The 24,224-nt window shown below is 39.9% G+C and overlaps 1 protein-coding gene across 6 annotated transcripts in view; it reads left to right on the forward strand.

Moving 5' to 3' along the window:
- LOC134538055 (cytohesin-1) overlaps positions 1-22,901 on the forward strand; it is an 84,977-nt gene extending 62,076 nt beyond the window's left edge. For 3 of the 6 annotated variants that reach the window (XM_063379030.1, XM_063379032.1, XM_063379027.1), the window contains 8 exons: positions 10,287-10,351; positions 11,850-12,131; positions 13,695-13,807; positions 14,640-14,788; positions 15,335-15,446; positions 17,725-17,952; positions 19,310-19,379; positions 20,806-22,901. In XM_063379030.1, the coding sequence (XP_063235100.1) occupies positions 10,287-10,351; positions 11,850-12,131; positions 13,695-13,807; positions 14,640-14,788; positions 15,335-15,446; positions 17,725-17,952; positions 19,310-19,379; positions 20,806-20,896 (1,110 nt within the window). In that variant the 3' untranslated portion in view covers positions 20,897-22,901. The remainder of the gene's footprint in view (positions 1-10,286; positions 10,352-11,849; positions 12,132-13,694; positions 13,808-14,639; positions 14,789-15,334; positions 15,447-17,724; positions 17,953-19,309; positions 19,380-20,805) is intronic. The other 3 variants (XM_063379031.1, XM_063379033.1, XM_063379029.1) reach the window with 1 other exon arrangement.
- The last annotated feature ends 1,323 nt before the right edge of the window (positions 22,902-24,224 follow it).

Genomic DNA, 24,224 nt, shown 5'->3' on the forward strand with positions numbered 1-24,224 from the left:
CTAATCCTGTAACTATTCCTAACCTCAAATATTGTTTTCGTTAAATTTAAATTTTCATAAGTTTAGCTCCATAGCACACACGGCTATTTTCAAAGAAAATGGTGCTTTTAAAAATTTTTATTTCACAATATTTCACACTTACAGTTAAAATACATTGCCAACCTCATACTGATACACGCGTGAAATATAACGTCGTGCTGGTGTGATAAATACCATCTGAAAGTAGTTTTCACTCCCAAAGGTTGCGACTCATGCCGTCACAGTTTCATCAATAGTGCGACTTGAGTTTGACGGAGGATGTGGTGTTCGCAATCACGTGGCCGCTTCCCGCGGTGATGACCTTCGTTGCTTGCCGTCGTGAGACTCGGAGCGAGTGCTTCGCAGAGCCAGTAGCGGCCAGTATCGACCAGTATCGACCAGTATCGGCCAGTAGCGAACAGGAGCGGGCAGTAGCGGCCAGTATCGACAAGTATCGACCAGTATCGGCCAGTAGCGAACAGGAGCGGGCAGTAGCGGCCAGTATAAGCCAGTAGCGAACAGTATTGGCCAGTAGCGGCCAGTATCGGGCAGTGACGGCCAGTATCGGCCAGTATCAGCCAGTAGCGAACAGTAGCGGCCAGTAGCGTTCAGTATCGGGCAGTAGCGGGCAGTATCGGCCAGTGGCAGACAGTAGCGGTCGGCCGCGCCTACTGGTCAGCAGGCCGTGTTCTCGTGCCGCCATCTTGTTGAACGCCTAAGTGCTCAAGTGAACAGGTGCACGTGCTAACGAGCCGGAGCTGCGGTCTGTAGTTGGACGCAGCGCGCCACTTTCAGTTCCATTTCTAGCTTAGGCCATCTTCCCAATTACTTTTCAAACCATTTAATATTAATCTGTAAACATTGTCACATCCATAACTGTATAAGTGATCTGAGCATATCGCCCAACTTGTGAAGTTTCCATTGAAGTATTTTAGGATTAGACTTGTAATTGTCGTCCTTATCAGGGTAAGCTCACGCATTAAGGCCCTTGCCTACACGGACACACGCGGTGTGTAGAGCTTCAGATGAAACCACTAAATTTGAAAAATTCACCAGATGTCTGACTGGGGGTCTGTTTTCGAGAAGCATTTAAGAATAAGTGAGAGAGAGTATGAGTAGTTCTGTTTCCGTATATCGTTTTAAACTGTATATTCAGGAGATTGAAAAGTGCCAAAACGCGTGTTTTCAAAGTACAGATTCTTGAAAGCACTCAAGGGCGTCGCATTACGCCTTTATCTTCATTCCTCCGCCAAGTAATGTCATGGTCACCGCTCTTATCTCGCAGTTGTCCCATGATCGAAGAGAAGATAGTCCCGCCTAACTTTTGATGACGAAGCGGGCCACTTAAATAAAATATCTGAACTCAAGAGTTAATTTGGTTCTAACCGGGGACTTCAGAAGTCAATTACGTAATTGCTTTTTCATTTAATGTGTAATAATTGTATTAAATTTATACTTTGTTAAGTGGAATATGGCGGCTAGCTCAAAGATGCTCAATATGGCGGCCACGCGAACGCAAATAGAATGTGACTATAAATCCGACACACGGCGGCTTTGACGTCTGAGAGCTGCTGACGTCATTCAAGGTCGCGGCCGACGCACTTCAATCCGGACTTACGATCCTGGCGTGGCGGAACATTCCACGACTTCTCGCGGTCATTTCTTCTGCTTCCTTCTGCTTCCTTCAGCTCGATGAGGGAGTTGCTCCAAGCGCGACCTGAAACCATTGTTGAACCTTTACTTTGTGGCGTTACACACAGCCACATGCCACACGTACGACAGACGGCCTTTTTATCATTTTATGGATTCAGATCTTTAATTTTTATATTCGGTATTTGTTTACTCTTGTCTTTAGTGGTGTATTGTTCAGCGTACTTGTCTTTTAACGGCGAGGTCCTGGGTTCGAGTCCAGAGAGTACTTGCACCATTTCGTTAAGCCCTTGTGCGTGAAGCCAGGTATGTAAGTTTCGTTAAAAAAAATATAAGTTTTGTGGCCCGCAGTTGAGATTTTTTTGATCCAAAAAATATCCACTGCTTGGCTTCTGTGCCACTTGTGTGCGCTGTTCTGTTTGCCGCTGGGTTCGCTTGTGCGTCTCGGATTTGTCAGTGTGTAGTCCAAGGTTGTATTTTTTTGTCTGTTTAGCGTCTCATCAGCGTATTGACTACTAACTCCGTCCAAGGACTTTTTCTTTGTTATATGTTATTATCCATAGGCATCGGATAAGTTTGTCTGTGTATTGACATTTTTTTTGTCTTATTGAGGTTTGTTATGACATACAATAGGCTGTGTCCAAAACAAGATATTTAAAGCGTTATTCCCCCCAGTGCAAGAACCATTGAAAGAACGGTGTAATAGTGGTTGACTGGCCCCGAAGGCCCCGCTGCAGATTCCCGTAGCCAGAGCAGTGACCCGCGGACAGGTTACGTCACGCTACGTCACGCTACGTCACTCTGCTTCCGGCGAACACCGAGCGACGGCGAGCGCGCGAGTCATGCGCTGACGTCACACGGCGCCAGCCACATCCCGACTGCACTGAGGGCTCATTGGGCTGCTCTGGTTTGGTTTGTTATACAACCATATGCAGTTTGTGATTTTTTTTATCTGCTAAGCAAATACTTTTTAAAAGTTTATTTTTTTTTATGAAAGTGAAGAGCCTTAGTTTGTCCTTTAATCATGAAGTCATGTGGTATACAGTTTGGACTAATCGTTCATATGTAGCCTAAGTCATGAAACTCTTTATTTTTAGCACATTGTTTGTAAATAATTGGATTCCCCAACAATTTCAGAAACATTTCAGAAACGTGTGTTTCAGGGGTTCCGGAAAACCATTTTTTTTTATTAATTTATAAGTATATACTTAAAAAAAATAGTTTCAAGATAACGGTTACACACGAACGGTTTATCCAGTACTGTAAACCTCGAGATTTCTGGTTTCCAGCACATGCTTGTACTGGCATAACAATGTGCCCTCAAGTTCACAAAAAAATTTTTTTTTTCAAGGATATCGTCAACGCCGCGCATTCTAATTTTTGTTTAAAACTTTTTACTGAAACAATTTTTGATAAAACTTAACAATTTCAGCAAGAGGTAAGAAAACAGGTAGAGGATTTTTCAACTTAACCAAAAAAACAAAAACAAAGGGAGTTGTCTGTAAAGTCGGTTTACGGACGATAATTTTACGTGATAACGTCATAAGAAAACATTGATGAAAAATTTTAATTTTCAAATAATATTTACAGTTTCTGGAAATTTAATTTAAATAATTTGTTTAAATATAAAATCACGAACAATTAGTTAAAAAGCCCGCATTAACCTGTTTGATATTATGGAACATTTTCTCGCACGGTGCACGCTCGGCTCAGGCGGAACGTGACCATTTTTCGTGCGTGCAGCCAGCGTTCGTCGATTTATAAGACGTTATCACGTCAAAAAAAATCAAATAATAACTTGTTTGGTTGAAAACGCCTCTTAACAAATAATAAAATGATGTCATGTTAGTAATTGATTTATGATGGTGTGCAGAAACACTAAGCACTACAAGCGAAGCGAAGTAAAGTAATGGAGGACTGACTGTACTGCCTTGGTGGTGGCGTGTGCTGATATCACTCCGCAGGCGAGGCCGGCCGCTGATGCGAGACAAATCATCGAGGGTCGTGGAGCTATGTGAATACCAAGACCTTTTTCCGTTAAACTCCGACCATGGATGACGTTCTGACGGTATATATACCGTAACCTTTGAATACACCGGTGCTACTTTATGTACCAGGAAGCCTTCTTTTCACAGACGAGAGAGCCAAAACCCGAAGTTCCCCGAAGTTCATGCTTTTTTTTTCTTCCGTATCTTTAATGTAGCTATCCTAACCAAATCAACCGTCCACAATGTTTTAAAGTATTTATAATGTAGCTAACCTAATTGACAAATAGTATCCTTTTATCAACACCGCCATATTTATTTACAATGAACAAAAAAAAAACCGAAGATGCCCGATCGGGCGTTTGGCTCTATCGTCTGTGAAAAGAAGGCTTCCCTTATATACCACGTGTGCATCAGTTGGTGGTGTGAAACGAATGAGAGGCTGGCGATGTAAGCTAACCACAATAAATAAAAAAAAAATATTGCGAAAATTTTAGTGGCAGGGTTTTTCTCGTTATCAGTCGGCTTTTCCTTTCAGTGGACCGCGTGCCGCTGGCGTAATTGATTGATAAGAAGGGCCGTGAACCGCGCGATAGCAGGACCGTGAACTGCGTGTTATCGTGAGCCGCAGCTGCTTCGAGGCACGGGACCTCCCCGCCCTCGGACAAGAGTCGCTACTGGCCGCCCTCAATGTTATCACTGTGATTTAATAACATGCTTTGTTAAAAAGGATCCGACTGTTGAAAATAGAGTTTCTCCTGTAAAATGATATTTAGTGTTTTTTTTTTTGTTTTTTTAAGGAATAACAACTGGATTAACGCTCACTTGCACTGATATTTTTTTTTATCTGGGAAAAAATCAAAAACTCGTATAATCAAAAGGACATATTGAAGCATAATGAAGGACGGTATACTCGGAGCTGAGACGCCGGGTGGTGTGCAGTTGGCGCCGTGTGCTCTGTACCGCGGACTGCGAGTGGACCACGTCACATTCGCGCGGCGTCCTTGCCCCTTGTGGAGGGGGGGGGGGGGGGGAGAGGTCGCGTTCCTGCCGAGGGAAAGTGGAACAGCGCTGCGGGTTGCGTCACGCCCGTAAGGACATCTCTCTCCAGGCAACTCCGCTCACTGGTCATGCGCATCTGGAGCCGCGCAACGAGTCAAAGTAAACAAAATGGTCAATTTTCTCATTGACTAATGTTTAGGGGCAGGCATTTTTCGCGAATAAATCTGAACGCCTATTAGATTGAAACAAGTTATACTCTCACCAGCGGTTTCTTCTTTGTGATTGGCGGCCGTCTGGCGAGAGAAGTCGTTGCCTTGTTTGACCGGGCCACTCAGGACGCGTTTGCTTCCGCACTGAATCACTGTGATTGGTGTTGTTACAAACGATATGTACCTGGGAGAAACTCGCCCAATCAGACGATGCTATAGTGTTTTAACTTTTATTTAGTCTGAAAATCTTTTCGCGAAATCTGCATGCCCCTACTGATGTTTTAAAACATTTTAATGAACGTGCGCCATTGCCGTTTTCAGCGATATATCTTGGAGGAACCACAAGACGGGCAATAAATAAGTACACGAAAAACAAGAAGGAAAAACCCTAATGTTAAATCGTGACGTTCCCGGGAACTGTATTCGTCTGTGCCATCGTCGTTTTCTTGTCCAGATGATCGGTTTGGTATCATCCTCGGGTTCGTCTTGGCTGTCGCTGTGTGATCCGAGGTGGTGGTTTGTATTTACTGTTCTTGTTGCAGTTGTCTCCTCGTTTTCAGCCCGCTGTGTTCGTCTGTGCTGTGATATTCTTCTCGTTCCTTTTACAGAATTCCCTGTTATGTCTCAACATTCAACATGGGCTGATTTTTGGCTCTTTTTCAGGGTGGTTTTGTAATAACCTTGTGATTGGCAAAAAGAAAGAAAAAAATGGCATGATTGCTGTAAACGGTTGTTACCACGGGCGTTGTGTATATGCCTTTAATTGGAAACAGTTTTTATTTGGAATATGCCAGCCACAATTATTTTTTAAAAAATGTGTGTTCTAATTTACCCCAGATATGATTCGTTTTACCCCTTTTCTTAAGCGAATCGGTTCATTTAACCTTTTGTTCATTGTCCGTCTTGTGGGTTTTCTACGAGACAGTGTAAACAGAAGATTGAGTGTATAATTTTTTTTATCAACCTTCCCCGTTGTATGAAATATTGAAAGGATGTAATATAAGTATGTTTTATGATTGTATTATTATACTGATGTGTATGCCAGCCTCCTGATAAACAAGTATCCGTATGTAAACGCTGCGCGGTGTGTCAGCGAACGAGGTGAGTCACGGCTGTATTGTTTACCCAGACGAGATGATTGCGCTGTGGTTTCCCGATGCCCGGCGCCCTCACCAGGGATTCCGCCCTGCACTCAGTTCGTGCGGTGAGCAGAGCTTTTCCTTTTCAAACTGTATTCTTAGGAGAGCCTGTTTTCAGAGTAATGTTTAGGCATGAAACTTTCGGTACAGTGACTTGATGTAGGCTTTTGGACATACGCCATTGCTATGCTCATGTATGTCTGTAGAAGAAAACTACAAAAAAACACATGACAAAAAACACAAATTAAGCAAAAAATTGCTGTTGTCAGGATATTAACACCACACAATACTCCACAACAGGAATATACTGACAACGGCAATTTTTTGCTTAATTTGTGTTTTTGTCATTTGTGTTTTTTGTAGTTTTCTTCTACAGACATGCATGAGCATGGCAATGGCGTATGTCCAAAAGCCTACATCAAGTCACGCACTCCCATTGCACAAATCTTTAAAGGATTTCGATACAGTGTCTTGAAAGCACTCGAGGGACTTGCACTACACTTTAATCTTCTATTTCTCCGCCATGCAATGTCAAGGTTACCACTCAGATCTCACAGTTGTCCTGTGACGACGAGAAGACTGCGCGCCAGTCCAGAGGCGACACCGCGCTAGAAGCACCAGCGAGCGATGCAGTTTGGTTGATGATGATCTCGCTCAGAGAAATGTAGCTATTCTAAAGCAAGACCGAGCAGTATTCTCTGCAGCCGTATTGTCTTGATGGTCAAGGGCCGTTGGCAGAAACACCCAAATAACATATGTTTTTTTTTTTTTTTTTCAAAACCCACACATTGAAATGTATCGGACGGATTCTGTGACCGGAACTGTAAATGTTTATCTGCCTGACTTGTGAGGTTTCCTGCGAATCGTTTCAGCAATAGACTTGTCATTTCGTCCTCTTGTGTGAAAAATCTTGAAATTCAACGGTACCTCGGGAATATGTCTCCCCCCCCCCCCCCCCCCCCCACCTTGTTAGCTGTTGTCAGCAGATTTGAGCAAGACTGATTAGGCCCTTGTGACTGCCAGTCACCGGGATAACGAAATAAGCTTATCTGTTAACAGCTGTTGTTCACTGATCCTACCCGATAAGAATGTTTGGTTATAATTCCCGTCGCATGTGTGTCGAAGGAACTCGTGGCGCTCGTGCTGATTGGTTCCCGATGACTCATTGTGATTGTTGATTAAAATGGGCAGGGTCGGATCTAGAGGTCTGGAGGCCTCGGGGCAACAGAGGAGCGGAGGCCCCCTGGCCCCAAATTATCTTACAAATAAAATGAACCATTTTTTTCAGTCGAGTTTTCCAATAAATAATTTATTGTGAAATCAAGTAGATTCTCTTAGTATTTAAAAAACATACATAAATATAATCGGAGACAAGAATTATATGAAATTAAATTTTAGTGTTAATGAATATTTCTGTTAATATTTAACAATATAATCATGTACTGTAGGTAAAGGTAAAACAGCGAAAAAAGAATATCAAAGGAAAATATGTTTACTAGTGTTTACTTGTCGGAATTTGAAAGATTTTTTTTTCCGAAGTGTCTAGGGCTTTCGCCCCGGTTGCCCTCTAAATCCGGCCCTGAAAATGGGCGTCAGTTCAGTGGCCGTTAAATGCGGAGAAGGCGGTTGTGCATAGTTGAGGGGGCGAGTGAATTTAATCTAGCGAACAAAAACTGTTCCACAAACTTAAAGAAAACTGCCGATAAAAATTATCTTACATTTTCTGTCTCGAACTGAAGTTATTTATCCAAACGCACCCGTGTTAAGGGCGTATGTCCCTTAATAGGTCATTATTTTACATTTTCGTTACACACTGTTGAACGTGCCGACGTTTTGAGTGGCTGAACTTTTACAAAGTGAAAAAAATATATATATATATATATATATATATATATATATATATATATATATATATATATATATATATATAGCATTCTTTTTGGATAATTAGTTGGAAAAGTTACATTTTTAACGTTTTTGTGCACTATGGATAAGGATAACCAAGTGGAATATGACTGGAACATTTTAGGTTTGAAGTAAATTTTACTGGCTGCTTAAAGTGATACAGTTTAATGTGTTTAGAAAATAATTATTTAATTTTACCTGGCCTGTTAAAATCAGATATTTTTTATGATTTTAAAAGGTTAAATATTAAACTATTATGAAATAATTTTAAACCACAACACGCAGTAGCCACACCAACATTGCCTTTAAATCATTTTGGGATTGCCGTTCACATGCAGCCTTCGTTTTGAAACGCTTTATTTTTATTGTAAATAAATATTAGGTTTTCTCAAATTTTGGAAAAATTCTGGTATTGTATGGTTTTGGACAAACATGATTTTGTATTTATGCCTGATATTTTAAAATCAAGAGTTTGAATACGGACTACATAACAAACTGTTAATCCCTAACTGCATTGCACTTTTAAGTAGAAAAATAAACTTTTTATGGAAACTTGAATATGGTTTTATCGTAAATTCATTCGTGTGCAGAAGCGGGAAATAACGGAAGCGTGGTAATTGAGGGAACTAACTGGCACTTAGAAAGGGGTAGGCCGCGAGCGAATTGTTGGCGAGCGGTGTCGGAGCGGTGTCTGAGCGGTGTCTGAGCGGTGTCTGAGCGGTGTCTGAGCGGTGTCTGAGCGGTGTCGGAGCGGTGTCGGAGCGGTGTAGCAGCTCTCGGAAGCCGCGGGAAAGCGGGGTGCGCCCCAAGGATGCCGCCGACCAGACTGGCGCTGACGACATCGCTGCATTCCTGCGGCGTGAGCGAGGAGAGGCTACCTTCCTGCGTCGCCCCTGGGACGACCTTCCCGGCTTCCTGCAGCCTGTCCCGGACAAACTCTCTCTCGTCAGAAACATCTCCATTCGACCGTACCTTTCCCTGGACGGCCCGTCACGCGTGAACGCGCCGCTCTTGGCCCGCGCAGTCAGCACAAGTGACTCGCCAGTCCATCAGCCGAGTGTCTCGGCAGACATCTTTATGTCCTTTGGTTACTTTGTATTTTTTTTTTGACGTTACAACGTCTAATAAATCGATGAACGCCGGCTCCACGTATGAAAAAGGAATACTCATTGCCCCGTTACGTTTTGTCCCGTTACGCTCATTGTACACTTGCGCCGCATCTATCTCTCTTCCACTCGATTGGAACAACCATCGATTTGACTTTTTCGAGGCACATTAAACTTTAAACACTCCCATTCGTTTCCTACTTTTCCTATCATCGTCGTATCCTTAACAGAATAACACAGATTGGAAGAAGTTATATAGCAAACATGTATAAACGTTATAGTTAAAATAATCTGTTCGTTAAAGTAATAATCATATTTGAATTAATGAGTGCAAATAAAAGTAAATTTATCAATTAAATTGTAGATTTCATTTCACTCCTTTGTATCCATACAAAACAGTGATAATTCAATAAAAATGATTCAATTTTATTCATAACAGTATGCAATCATTTCATCAATGTTTTGTTATGACGTTTTCACGTTAAACTATCGTCCGTAAACCGACTTTACAAAAAACCAATTTTTTCTCTCTCCCTTTTTCTAACTAAAAGTGCAACTGCCACATCCGCAAGTTTCTTCCATATTCCACGATGAAACGGGTGTCCCCGCGTGTCCATAAACACGACTGTTGGAGTGATCCGTGATGCGAGCTGCTGTCTCGTGTCCACTGGATCAGCCGCGCGGTGCGTACTGCTGCCCACGGAGGTGACTTGTGGGACTCTGCAGATAGTCCTGGGGCAACCCCGCGGTCTGGTGTAGAGCCCTCCGTGTTGGCTGCTCTGCTTCCTCTATATTGAGTCCCTTTTATTCCCATTAGTTCCCGTTACTATTCATACCTACACACTCTAACCCGACTTCCAGAAATTACATGAAAACACATTTTGAAAACTCTTACTAAAACCCATGAAAAATGACTCGATTTCATACTACACTTGACTAACATTCAGATATAAAACAACCATGTTGTAAAATTTATGACTTAACAGGTTGTTAATAGTTTGTTTCAAAAGAAAAAAGAATTCAATTGCAGTAGGTGTATCATTTTGACCTTTGATGCTGTTGCAGTGTTAAAAGTAATTATTTGTTTGTGTTTTGTAGCGTATTTTGCACCCACTGGCCAACATTGTGTTTTGAACTGTTCCGTGACCGACAGGAAAAAGCTGTGAACTCGCCGACCGCCGATGCAGGAGAGCTGCAGAGCTGCGCTGATTGGCCAGGTGTTGTGTGGTTCTGTGGCACGGCGGTGATGTGTGCACTCCTCGCTTGTTGCAGCAACTGAAGGATGCCCTCAGCGAGGTGGTGGCTGAGATGGAGAACATGGACACAGCTGACGAGAGGTAAGCACCAGGCCTGTGTCCTCGTCCTGTGCTCATGGACATCTTATACAAAGAGACCGGAAAAACTCGCGAATTCATCTCGCGATAGGCTAAAATACAAATAGTTATACCTCAGTGCTGCCTCTGCTATTGGCTCACAACTACTCACCTGGATGACTCTGGGGCCAGTGAGAATCACCCGACCAAAGCTTTATCGAATCACACAGGCTGCTACGCTGGAACGTCTCACAAGACAGCAGCCAATGAGTGGGTGGCATTTGACCGAGTGTACGTAGAACTATGGAGTTCATCCTACAGGTCATTGAACCCGCGAATTTTTCCGGTCCCTAGTTATACATTACACGCAGTTCATATCTACAGTTTTTGGCCATGGTGACATATCTTAAAATGATTTTTAAAATTTTTGGATTTGGGAGGTGGTTCAAGACAAAATTTTTTTCACCCCCGAGCCCCCTTATTTTCCCTCAACACCCCTCTTGTAAAACACAACTGTCTTGATTAAAAGTGAAAGTTTTTTTTTTTTAAATTGGACATACTCCATTGTTGGTATGGTTCATGCTGAAAAAAAAATTCAAAGCAATGTTCTCCCCATTGCAAGTATCATTGAAAAACCATTCACTTTTTTTTGTGAATTATTTTTTACCTTTTGTGAATGATCGCGTATTTTGTGGAGATTTTAATGTATTCGAGAAAACTGGATATTTGAGGTGAGAACGAATATTTAGTTACAGTTTCAACTAAATATTGTTACGTATGTCCTCTTCATTGGTTCCAGCTCAATACAAAGAATAATCTTTTAAGGACTGATACATATATTTTTTGGAAAAGTTATGAGAATCTATTGTTTAGAGCTAATACCAACATAAACCTATTTTTAAAATTACAGAGGCTAACTTATTTTAATTGATTTTTTTAAATATTGTTTATTGTATTGAATATGACTATGACAGTTAATTAAGGAGTTAATTTTACTCACAAATAAATTGACAATTTACTGCCTAGAATTCAGCCACCTTACTAATGAAACAATGATTATTCTATACTAATCACAAAGATATTTACTTCTAGGAAAATGATCTGGAGTAATCTGTTGTTAAGCGTGCTGGTGCTATGTGGTGATGATGTAAGTGTGCTGGTGCTGTGTGGTGATGATGTAAGTGTGCTGGTGCTGTGTGATATTGTAAGTGTACTGGTGCTATGTGGTGATGATGTAAGTGTGCTGGTCTATGTGGTGATGTAAGTGTGCTGGGCTATGTGGTGATAAAGTAAGTGTTGCTGGTGGTGTGTTGGTGCTGTGTGGTGATGTGTGTTGGTGCTGTGTGGTGATGTTGTAAGTGTGCTGGTGCTGTGTGGTGATAAAGTAAGTGTTGCTGGTGCTGTGGTGATGTAAGTGTGCTGGTGCTGTGGTGATGTAAGTGTGCTGGTGCTGTGTGGTGGTGATGTTGTAAGTGTGCTGGTGCTGTGTGGTGATGTTGGGCGGGAGGATGAAGCGCGGCAGTGTCCTGCTGTTCAGCAAGAACAACACGAAGGCCAAGCAGATGTCGTTCGGCCGCAAGAAGTTCAACATGGACCCGAAGAAGGGCATAGAGTACCTGACGGAGCACGGGCTGCTGAAGGCGACCCCCGAGGACGTGGCGCAGTTCCTGTACAAGGGCGAGGGCCTCAACAAGACCGCCATCGGCGACTACCTGGGCGAGCGCAGCGACTTCAACGAGAAGGTGCTGCGGGCCTTCGTGGAGCTGCACGACTTCACGGACCTCATCCTGGTGCAGGCGCTCAGGTGGGCTCCTCCCTGGCCCTCATTGCCCATTCAACTGTTGATCATGTGATTGAAACTGGAAAAAAATTGGTTGTCTGTAAAGTCGGTTTACGGAGGATAGTTTTAACGTGACTACGTCATAACAAAACATCGATGAAATAATTGCATACTTTTATGAATAAAATTGAATCATTTTTATTGAATTATCACTATTTTGTATGGATACAAAGAAGGAGTGAAATTAAATCTAAATTAAATTGATAAATTTACTTTTATTTGCACTCATTAATTCAAGTATGTTTATTACTTTAACGAACAGATTATTTTAACTAAAATTTTTATACATGTTTGCTATTTAACTTCTTCCAGTCTGTGTTATTCTGTTAAGGATAGGACGATGATAGGAAAAGTAGGAAACGAATGGGAGTGTTTCAGGTTTAATTTGCCTTGAAAAAGTCAAATCGATGGTTTTTCCAATTGAGTGGAAGAGAGATGCGGCGCGAGCGTAACGGGACACAGCGTAACGGGACAATGTGCGTTACGGGACACTTTTTCGTGCTTGCAGCCGGCGTTCATCGATTTATTAGACGTTATCACGTCTAAAAAATTTGTGCCAAGTCGGCAACAGTTTTCGTTGAAATAGTCCATGACTGTAGCCAATTTTGTTAATTTTTTTTTTTTTTTAGATAACCTGTACATGTTATGAAACAAATAACTTATATTACACAGCTTTGAGGGTTTTGCACGTGTGGGGGTAATCTGTAATCTACACTACATATCTCACTTGGTGGCCTAGGCCCCTGTGCAATAAGTAAGTAGAAATCTGTATGATATTTAAACAAGTTTTCTTAGAATATAAATTTGATATTGCATCCCTGTCCGCAACTTTTTTTATTCCGAGGATGCTGTCCCTCCCCCCTTCCCAACCCCAGGATCTACCCCCATGCTTGCGACTAATTTTGAGGGCTTCGGGTGTATTTATTTCAATAGTACTCATTTGCGACCCATCAGCAAATGCAGGAAAATCCTTTATTTAATAGTAATGACAGTAAAATCAGTGGGACAAAGCCTACTACAATAGTATAACATTTGACCTTTAGCTATATTTAACTAGTACATAATCCCATATGTTAAATAAGTAATTTAGAACTATATTTTCTTTTGCATACAGTAATGTCAAGATCTGTGCAGGTTAAAATAAAAAATCATAAAGCAGTTGTTTTCTGAACAAATCATGTTAACTAATTTCCTTCTGAGTAAAGTAATTTTGTTAATATTAAATATTTTCAAGTGTCTGCAATGTTGCCCAATAGGGGTATCAATACTGTGACTGGACTTGGGAAGTGAAATTCTTTTAGCTGAAGACAATGGAGTTTTTTTTATGAAACCTATATTAAAGTTGATGATGTATGAAGTTATACTTCACTAACTTGAAACTAATGTAAAGCACAGTTGACATTTGTAGTTGGTTTTGAGGGCTTTTTTTAAATCAGATTATTGATATTCAAATCAAAAATCAAGAAAATAGTTGTTTTAAACATTAGTATTTTTTGAATACTATAAAGTTTTATTTCTCTGTTGCAGGCAATTCTTGTGGAGTTTCCGGTTACCTGGGGAGGCCCAGAAGATAGATCGCATGATGGAGTGTTTCGCTCAGCGGTACTGTCAGCTCAACACCAACATCTTCACAAACACAGGTCAGTCGGGTAGTTTTCTCACTGACTGTACGTGAGGGGTGTTCACAATTTTCATTAACCATTACCTTTGAATTGAAAACATCAATATATTTGTGTTTACATTTTCCTTCATGGCGTAAGTTTTTCCGAACCCCTCTACTTGTCAATATGTATCTCCTGAATCAGAGGTTCTTAAGAATCTTATACAGTTCAGATTTAAAAGTAATTAACTATGCTCTTATTTCTCTTGTTTATGTTTATCTGTCCCACTTTTTATTGATAGATTGGGCACTACAGCTCACACTACCCTGATGGAGAAACCTGAACAGTGATGAGACATTGCTCAAGAACATTGCAATATTAATGAATTGGAAATTATTAGAAACTACCAGAGTTCTGGTGATTAATTGGTTTTTCTGCACAAAGTTAGCAGAAATCAGATTCTGGTTCACGTTTCCCGGGCAAATGTTTTGGGTAAGCATTGATCATGGCAGTTAAAACTCGGGAATTCGAAACGCTGTACGCCGAAAAGGTCGTTGATTCGGCACATTCTGTGGTCTGTCTCCAGTCCACGTGGTTGCTTGCGTTCTGATCTCGTGTGGATTTGGCCGCCAGGTTGAATCGCTGCGCTGCCGACGTTTTTAGTTACTGTCCGTTTTTATTTCAGCACAGTGGATTGTGTTTTTGATAATCCGGCAACATCGCTGATTCGGCACGGCCGTGGTTTGAACCGAACTAAAGAAAGACCTTTTTTTTTTTGCTGTATTTGTTTTGTGAGAGTGCAGTTGAGCGTGAGTGACGGTACCTGGCGTGGATGAGATGTGTGACCGCTCTGTGTTCCCCCTCTGCGCAGACACGTGTTACGTGCTGTCGTTCGCGATCATCATGCTGAACACGAGTCTGCACAACCCCAGCGTGAAGGAGAAGCCCACGGTGGAGCAGTTCATCTCGATGAACCGCGGGATCAACAACGGGGGCGACCTGCCCCAGGAGCTGCTCGTGGTGAGTGTTCAATATTGCACAGTTACCAACGAAAATGACATTAACTTGTTCAGTGATGCTTGCTTCGCCCAGATATTTCACACACTTCAACAATAAAATTATTTGTTAATAAGCATGCATGGATAACTACTGGGAAACGATAAAAATAAATCAGCACGTATTATGTGTGTTTGTAAAATGTTTGAATGTGTCACAATGTAAAAATTAGTTGCTGATAACAATTGCAATGTAAAAGATGGGAAAAATTTTTTTTTTCCAATTTATTTAGTCCATACATTTTGGTACTATCTCCATTCATTGAATTAAATGCATTAAAAGACTTTTTTTTTTTTAAATCTGAGTTGAGTTTTGATTAAAAAAGCTGATTAATTTAGTGACTTTTTGATGCGTTTTGGTGCTTGATGGTGTGTTAACGTGCGTGCCTGGTGTATCGCAACTCGCCCGACTAATCGGTGGTGAGTGTGACCCTCGGAGACGCGAGCGAGGAGCGAGGCATTGTGCCGCGCGGGGGCCGTGGGAAGTGACGCGGGGGCCGTGTGTTCCCAGAGCCTGTACGAGAGCATCAAGACTGAGCCGTTCAAGATCCCGGAGGACGACGGCAACGACCTCATGCACACCTTCTTCAACCCCGACAAGGAGGGCTGGCTGTGGAAGCAAGGTGAGCCCGTCGCCCTGATACACTTCATAACAGGAAGACATATCGATAAAGGCAGGGGCGCAACAACTAAATTTCCAGGGGGGGGGGGGGGGGGGGGGCAATATACCTTTTTATAAAGAATCATCGATCCCCCCTATTGAAGCGGGGGGTCCGGGGGTCCTCCCCCGGGAAAATTTGTATTTCAAGGTGGAAAATGGTGCTATTTAAGCAGTTTTATTATCTAAAAATTGATTACACAGCACTTTCTTTGCCCCCGTTTGCCCCCACTTCAAAGTTTCAGAGGGGGGGCAAAATACCCTTGCCCCCCCCCCCCCCCCCCCCTTGTTGCGCCCCTGGATAAAGGTAAAATTGTATGTTTGGCTCAATATTTTTTTTAACCAAACACGTAAAGGAAATTTCATCTTAAAGGTTTAAGAGTATTTTTAATATTTCTAAGGTTCTATTTGTACTATAAATTTATATATTTACATGGTTTATAGAAAGTTTTTTTTTTTTGCGAATTTATTGAAATTACATAAAACTTTTCATGTGGTACTTTACACTTTTTGCCCCAGACTTAACATTAAAAATTAATAAATGAGCAACAACAATATAATGTTCAAATTGTCGACGATCAAAATGAGACGCAAATTGACGTGTGGATTGCATGGCTACATATGGTATTAGTGATCCGTATGTTAAAGTAATGCAAATTATACCTATGATCATCTGGGATAACATTTAATAGTGGGTGAATGCGACCAGTATAGTTTTAGTTATTCACAAATAATTGTGCTAAACAATATGTATTTGCTAGTGTGAAGCTTACCAGAAAGTTCTGGAACATATTTGTGGGAGATGTTAGACTTGCTGGGAGCTGCTATGTAAAGTTTTTAAATTTTCACAGTACATTTGTTGAGATATTTAGGTAATTTTTTTTTCATAATTATATTGAATCCTCTATATCAAATGCTATTAGAATAAACGTTTGCTCTCAGTAAATATATTGCCTATTTTGCAACTAATTTAAGTTATATAATTTATATTTACATAGCTTTGGTTGAATCCTAACTGGAACATGGCTCTATTTAAATCAAGATTTGTGAAACTGATAGGTACAAACTTTATAAAGTCCAAAATGAAGTCTTCATAATTATATGCCAAAATAAAATTTTGTAAAAATACATGTCGATTTCACCCTCCCATCGTGTTTCCTGGTCAACAAGTGGAGAAATGCTAGGTGAAATATTTGTACGTAACTGCTATATATATAACCCAAACTGTAGTTATTTACTTTATCCACTGGCATCAGGATTCAATCTTTTCAACAGTATTCAGCAACCAATACTTTGTACGTTGTGTTCTCTGTAACTGTCCATATATTTTTTTTTTGTTTTTCAATTATTGTTACCATTGAAGGGCCTCGCCTACCTGGGCACACATGCAGATGCAGAGCTTCATAATAAACCGTGCAGTTAAAACTACCGGAGATGTCAGAGCGGTGTCTGTTTACGAAAAGCATTTAGGAATACTCTTGAGGGCAGTTGAGTAGTTCTGTTCCCGTATTTTGTTTTCAAACTTGTGTTTTTAGAAGAGTGAAACTGACCAAAATGTGTGTTTTATATGAACCATTTTTAAACACGAAAAACCCGGTACTTGTTCTCGAAAGCTCTCAGAAGGACTTGCATTAGTGTTTATCTTCATTTCTCCTCCATATATTGTTATGGTCGCCGCTCTGATCTCAAGGTTGCCCTATGCATGATGAGTAGACTGCTAGTCCCGCCTCGCGGACACGGCTACGCCCCTGGCCGGGCGGGCCCCTTGATGTCTCCGGCCATCCTTGTAGCTTTGAACATATATACTGTATAGAAGTCGCCAGCCCAGGTTAAAATTTCTAATACGGTTTTAAGATAGTTGGTTAATTCACCGCCGCAATCGCCACCATCTCTAGGGCATCGACTTGTGGTGGTCCCTAGCGGACAAGTGTCGAACTCTTCAAGCACCCCTTCCCCCACACGTTGAACGACCTTAAGCTGCAGTGAATGATGGTTGGGTGGTGCGGGGGAATGACAGCGGGCGACATTGCTGCGCTCTAACGTGTACATAACAACTAAGACGATACAGGGCGTTACGGCAGCGCACTGCAGCGGTGAAGTTCCCAAGCTGCTCATCATACGCTCCTGAAAAACTTAGAGTAAATCCTATCCACTCGCGACTTCTATACAGTATATATATTCAAAGCTTGTAGAGAGGCAGTGTTGGTGCGAGAGTGTCGAGACGTGGCGTGTGTGCCTGGCAGGGGGCCGGTACAAGAGCTGGAAGCGACGCTGGTTCATCCTGAACGACAACTGCCTGTACTACTTCGAGTACACGACGGACAAGGAGCCGCGGGGCATCATCCCGCTGGAGAACATCCGGGTGCGGGAGGCCCAGGACCGCCACAAGCAGCACTGCTTCGAGCTGTTCGCCTCGGGCTGCGACTTCATCAAGGCCTGCAAGACGGACAGCGAGGGCAAGGTGGTGGAAGGTGCGTCCGCTCTTCCACGCAACCATGCTTCATTTCATTTGTGTTGCATCAAGTGATTCTGTTTGTTGTGTTAGGTTTCCGAGTCATTTCGTTACGTGTGGATGTATTTCATTTACATTTGTGTCGTTTATGATTATTTTTGTTATTTCACATTAATATTTGCACACATTTCAGTTCTTTCCTTTGATTTATTTCGTTACAATTCAAGCGGTCTGCGGGACCGGACACATTGTTCGCTCAGGCCTCGGCACGTGTTGCGTGTCTCAAAACCAGCACGCGTGTGTTGCTTCGCATTTAATACAGGATAAGCCAAACGTCAACCAAGGTGTTATGATCGTTAATAACCTTTTTTTTAATTTGTCCTTCTTTAGGGGCGTTACGAAAAAAAAATGAGGAAAGTGAATTTTTACAATGTGCACGTGCCATGGAAAAAAATTTTCACGGGATGAAAAAAAATGGCTACATACAAATAAAAATTGTATATGTGCTTTTAAATCTTAAACCAAGTGATATTTGAATACTGGTACATATCATTAAAAAAAAATTATTTATCGTCAATATTAGTGATTTAAATTGTGTTTTCAATATCTTTCAAGTGTATTTATATTTGTGAGGTTATGTTCCCGGGTGTATAATTTAAATAGTTACCACTAGTTCGAATTTTGAAGACCGTCAAATTTGGGACAAGTTAAATGATGCAGATTTAACACTGGGCCCCATAGGTTGGGTACAAGGCTCCAAGGCTGTAGTAAAATCTGGGGCTAGTGCGTTTGTAATTCTGATAGTGTAATTCACGTTAGGCCTGCATTATTCAATATTTACGTCTTGCGATCTCTTAACTTTATACTTGTAGCTAATACAGTATTTATTAGTTTAGAATATCTTTTGCATAATTATAAGGGCTTTCCTCCCCCTCCCCTCCATTTTAATGCAGAACTTATTATAACTTATTTTATTAAGTCAAGTTGTCCACAGTATGATTTGGTTTTGTTTAGATAGTTATTTAATGTACTCTTAAGTAAACTTTAAAAAAATAATAAGTTTGTAATTGTTCACATAATTTCTTTGTCATGTCTTTAAATCCTACATTAAGGATTTCATTTTTTTAAGGTGTTGTATTTGTTTATTTTCTAGCAAAATTTTACTGTCATTGCAATCAATATAAATTTTGTTTTAATCGCATATTACAAGTTAGCAACTTTTTTAATGCTGGAAAATGGAGGAGTGATTCTTACTTGGCTTGAAATATCTTCAGTATAGTAACATTTAGTGTTTTGACATCAATACTGATTTATAAAGTATGTACATTAACTGTAGACTAATGCCATTAGTATCACAAGTTTATTTTGTGTGACAGGCAAACACACGGTGTATCGCATGTCTGCGGCGACGCCGGAGGAAAAAGACGAGTGGATGAAATGTATACGGTGAGTAGAATTTTTGTGTATTGTGTTCTGGAAATCCTGTGAAAAATCTTGTGTACATAAAAATAGTCACAGTGAGTGAAAACTATATCAATTTAAAACCTGAAATTCTGCTTGCTACTGTTTTTTTTAATCAACTGAAATTTATTTTTTCCACCAGTGCTTCATTAAACATATATTAATGTGTTCCTACTTCAACTCTCGTTATATGTTACAAAAGCACAATTTATTACTAACTTAGTTTTGAAAAATGTACCTAAATTTATTAGCATTGTGATCCTTCTTTTTAAAGAACTTGTTTATAACTAAAAATAAATTTGGTCCTTTCTGTTTTGGTACAAAGAGTTTTTTTCTGTTAACATACTACTATTTACAAGTAAATAAGTGTATAGCACACACAAAATAAATTTATCTTTGTTATTTACAGGGATGAGTACTTGCAAGCAAAGACTTAAGAAAACACTTGTGTCTTACACAGTCATTGCTAATTCAATTTCAAATGTAGGTCAGGGGTTTTATGTTAGACAGGTTCAAATACTGAAGCAGGTGTCTCTGATGTAATCGCATCATAATAATATTGATTTGTGCTGTGGTAGAAAAAAATATCCAAATACTCTGCAATTTTAATTGTTTCCTGTGTTGCATATTTATGACCAACAGCATGAGATTTACAGTAATGGAGTTGATTATCTCGTGAAAACAGCTGTATTTTGCGCCAAACGTCATGTTTCATCAAGAATGTTAAATTTTGAAGGGAAAAAAAACTTGAAAACAGGTAATTTTCGTATTATTTTGCGGATTTCACGGTTCAAAGAGTTTTCAGGGTCCCTAGTGTAAGTAATTTGTTGGATTAAAAAGTATGGTTATTATGTAATACACAATTTTTTTGTTCCAAGGGTAAACAATTATAACTACATTTTAAAATATCGTAGAATAATATGAAAAAAAAAAACCAATATAAAGTTTCAACAAAAATAATTTTAAAGCCATGCTTTGGTTCAGTGTAGGTTGGAGGAAAAAAAAGCTTAAGAATCACATATTCTTCCAAATTTGATGGCATGTCTTCTTGTAGGTAGTACCCAATTGGTTTTTATTCATTCTTTTGAGTTGCAGGTGTGCCATCTTAAATTTATATTTTACAATTCCCCCCCCCCCCCCCCCCCAAAAAAAAAAATACATCAGGTGCTGTATAAAATTGTGAAAGTTTCTCTTTGGAGCATATTCATTATTTAGGTGTGATACGCATGTACTAAATGAGAAAATAGTTTTTAACTTTTTTTTTTTTAATTTGATTTAGAAATTACATAAAAATTGTGATCAAAATTGGTAATAGTTAGGTGAGTACAAACCTTGTTATTGCGAAGGTATGTGGTGATGGTCCCTGGAGGTGTGTGTGACTGTTGCGAGACTCGGGACTTGGGTGTTGCAGACAGAGCATCAGCCACAACCCCTTCTACGACATGCTGGCCAGCCGCAAGAGGAAGGCCCAGAAGACGAGCGCGCACCACTCCAAGAGCTAAGACGTGCCGTCGCGTGCGACTGTCGAGTCTAGTCGGTGGGAGCGTGCGCGACTCGGGACTGCGGGCGCGCTCCGATCACCAATCAGAGCAGAGTGCTGACAATACTAGTGTGCGAGGAGCTGACGCCGCCGTGTGGAGCTGCTAGAATCAAAGGAAATAAAGACTTCGGTTTCCATTATTTTTCTATGCATAACTGGGACCATAGTGCAGAAACATTTTGATTTCTGGGCGACTTCGAAAAAATGCTGTATACTTACTAATTTGTGTTGGTGCTTTGTGAAGTCGAGGAAGTGAACGGCTGATGAAGTGGGGCACTGTCCGTTGGCAACCTTTTTTGTTCCCAGTTCGTTAGTTCAATGTTGGTAGTGTCTGGGCGTGAAGCGTTGCGGAACCTTTTGAAAAGTTTTTTGGTGATATTGCGCACAACGATCCTGCACATAATTCTTCCTATGACGCTGCTGTCGGCATAAATTTTCTCTCCTGTATTTTGTGATTTTGTATTGTTGTGAATGTGAAGTGCACTTGTTTATGACTGTATACAGTTCCCCATTTACTATTAAATAGTGCTGTTACGTTGTGTGGGTCCTAATAGCTTGTTCCGGAGGAAGAGGTGAGATATTTCCATGGAAATTATGCTTGGTTTATGCTAGCCACACCATGAATGAAGATACAGTTACTTGGTATTTTGTTCCCTGTGAAGACCCAAAATTTAAATTTTAAAGAGACTTGCTTTCGAAAAGTGTTCGTTATGCACAAATGTTCCCTACAGTTTTTTTACACTAAAGCTTAGCTGTGTGCAGTGGTTCTTTCACTCAGGGTAGGTAGCAATTTTAAAATTATTTACTACGTTTGGAGCAAAATTTGGGACTGAAGCGAACTTGGCCTGGAATTAATGGAGCAAGCTTAGAGAATCAGAGTTTAAATTTGAGCAAATTCAGAGTAAAAATGCTTAATCAAAATATATCGGCAGTTTTCCAAACTATAGAAAAAAAATTACTTTAGATGTCTCTAATATTATGATATGTTATAAAAAGGCACATAAAGAATTTTTTTTTTCCTTGACATTATTCTCTGAGTTTCTCAAGAATGAAGAACAGTTGAACCTTAACAATAATGACTTGATTTAGGTTTGCCCCCGAGTCCTGTTCCCAGCAGTGTCAATCATATCTCAGCCCACGCCTGGTTCGTCAAGACTCAAGGTTGCTCCAAGGGCAGCTATAGTTTCAGTGAATGTGTTAAGTTTCTTGGCATTACGTGCATGATGTAAGTGAAACTATTCCTCTGGACTTGTGTAATGTAGTCGCGTGAACGTGGTATGGTAAAGCAGATGAGCCCGGAAGCAAGAGTGTGTATGCTCTTTGTATAAACAAACAAGTTTTGTATCCGAGGGATGACGTTTGTAAAGTTGTGGCATTTTTATTTGCCAAATATTTTTTCCACTAGATACCAAAGAAAGGATGCTTTCTTGTAAGAGACATCGTGTATATTTGAAGATGCAAGATTTATTTTTATTAATTGTATAATTGCGTGTTCCACCGATAAAAAAAAAGTTTTACGTAATCCTCTTATGAAAACTATGTATGGTAATTTATGTATTTATTCAGTTTCTGTGGAAGTTTAAATTTGTAGCATATTTTTAGTAATGTAAGGCAGTTTTGTGGTAAAATTAACTAATTGTGGTTTTGATCTGCCTTTGTTATTCTACGAACTTACACATCATTCATTCTTTTCTTGGAGCTGAGTTGGCAGCAGTGTCTCAGACAGGAGCCAGCCCACATGCATTACATTTTGTCGTGTTGGTATCGGAGCGTGAGGGACTGCATTTCTCTGTTCACATCTCAGTTTGTACATTTTCTCATAATTTCTGTGTATGTATGTAAGTAATCACCTGTATATCATTGTTAGCATTAATTTTTGTACATTATGTTGTTCGTTATTTGTTTCTTGTAAATTGTTTTCTGTAATTTTAAGGACAACACACAACAATATAATTTATTGAATAGAACTGTAGTATTATTTTAACCAAAATGTTACTGCACTAATTTTTTTTCATTTTAGAATGAAGTAATGGGCTGAAAAAACTTAAATGTGTATGAACCTTAATAATGCAGTTAATTTAACCAATTAGCCATTCAAGAAAATTTTTAATTAATTTCACGTCTATACTTCTACACATTATTACATGCAAGCACATTTTCAATTGTCCAGGGTATAAGTAAAGTTGGGATTTTGAAAAGAAAAAAAAAACTTTTAATGCATGATAGTTACATTATATTTAATATATTTATAACCCAAAGTATATATTTTTTCATTTGTATTTGTTTTGGCATCATTCAAAAAACTTTTGCATTAATTTGGATGAACTGATGGGTCATGAGAGACATCCTAGAGTAAGTATGTCTTTGAAAATTCCACTTAATTATACAAATCCTTTTTTAAGAGTACTAAATTGTTTAAATTATATTTTGAGTAGTTTCATTTCGTTAAGAAATTTCACCCCCTTTGTTGGTACAAGAAGAAAGGTGGTTTGGAAAAGCCTTGATTAACTACTTCCTGAAGTTATGAAAAAATTGGCAAAATATCAGTGAAGATAGTAAGTTACTGTTGGAGAAGCCACATCGCCAACAGCTGCAACTGTAGATCCGTCTGGCAGTGTGTTCATGTCAATATAATGCAAGATTTCACACTTATACCCCCCCTCCCCCCTCCAAAAAAAAATACCACTCATGCATTCGCCACTGTTGAAGTGCAATGCTGTGAACTGGCACGCAGTCTTCTCGTGGTGCATACTGCAAGTATGATAATATTTGAAGCAATAACCTTAACATGAGATTACGGAGAAATGAAGATAAAGGTGAAATGCAAGTCCTTCCGGGCCTTTACGTCTATCACTTGATTTTTTAATTAAAACAGAAAAGCATATTTACATGTTTAAAAGTATGTATACTTTTTATTTCAAAAATGTTTCCTGGAGTGCTAAACAAACATTCCCAGAGGAATAAGTTCTATGGGCAAGTTTTTCAGAATGTTTTGCAAGTAAATACAGCGAAATAAGGGCATAACTATTCAATTATTTGAATTTCATTATTTTTCATTTACTTAAAAAGTTCTGAAACACGAGTAAACAAATATGTTTGTATTAAAACTTTTATATACATATTTATTGTTATGTAACACATTTTTTGTTTGATGAGAGGTTTTTTTAATATTATTTTAGAATCTTACATTATCGTCACAAAAATGTGTTTTAGAGGAAACCGCTTCTGAAAGGCACGCCAAAATCTGAGTTCACAGACTGCCTGCCTTCGCAGCTGCAGTGAGCTGTGTT

This window comes from Bacillus rossius, chromosome 13 (genome assembly GCF_032445375.1).
Source record: "Bacillus rossius redtenbacheri isolate Brsri chromosome 13, Brsri_v3, whole genome shotgun sequence".
NCBI lineage: Eukaryota > Metazoa > Arthropoda > Insecta > Phasmatodea > Bacillidae > Bacillus > Bacillus rossius.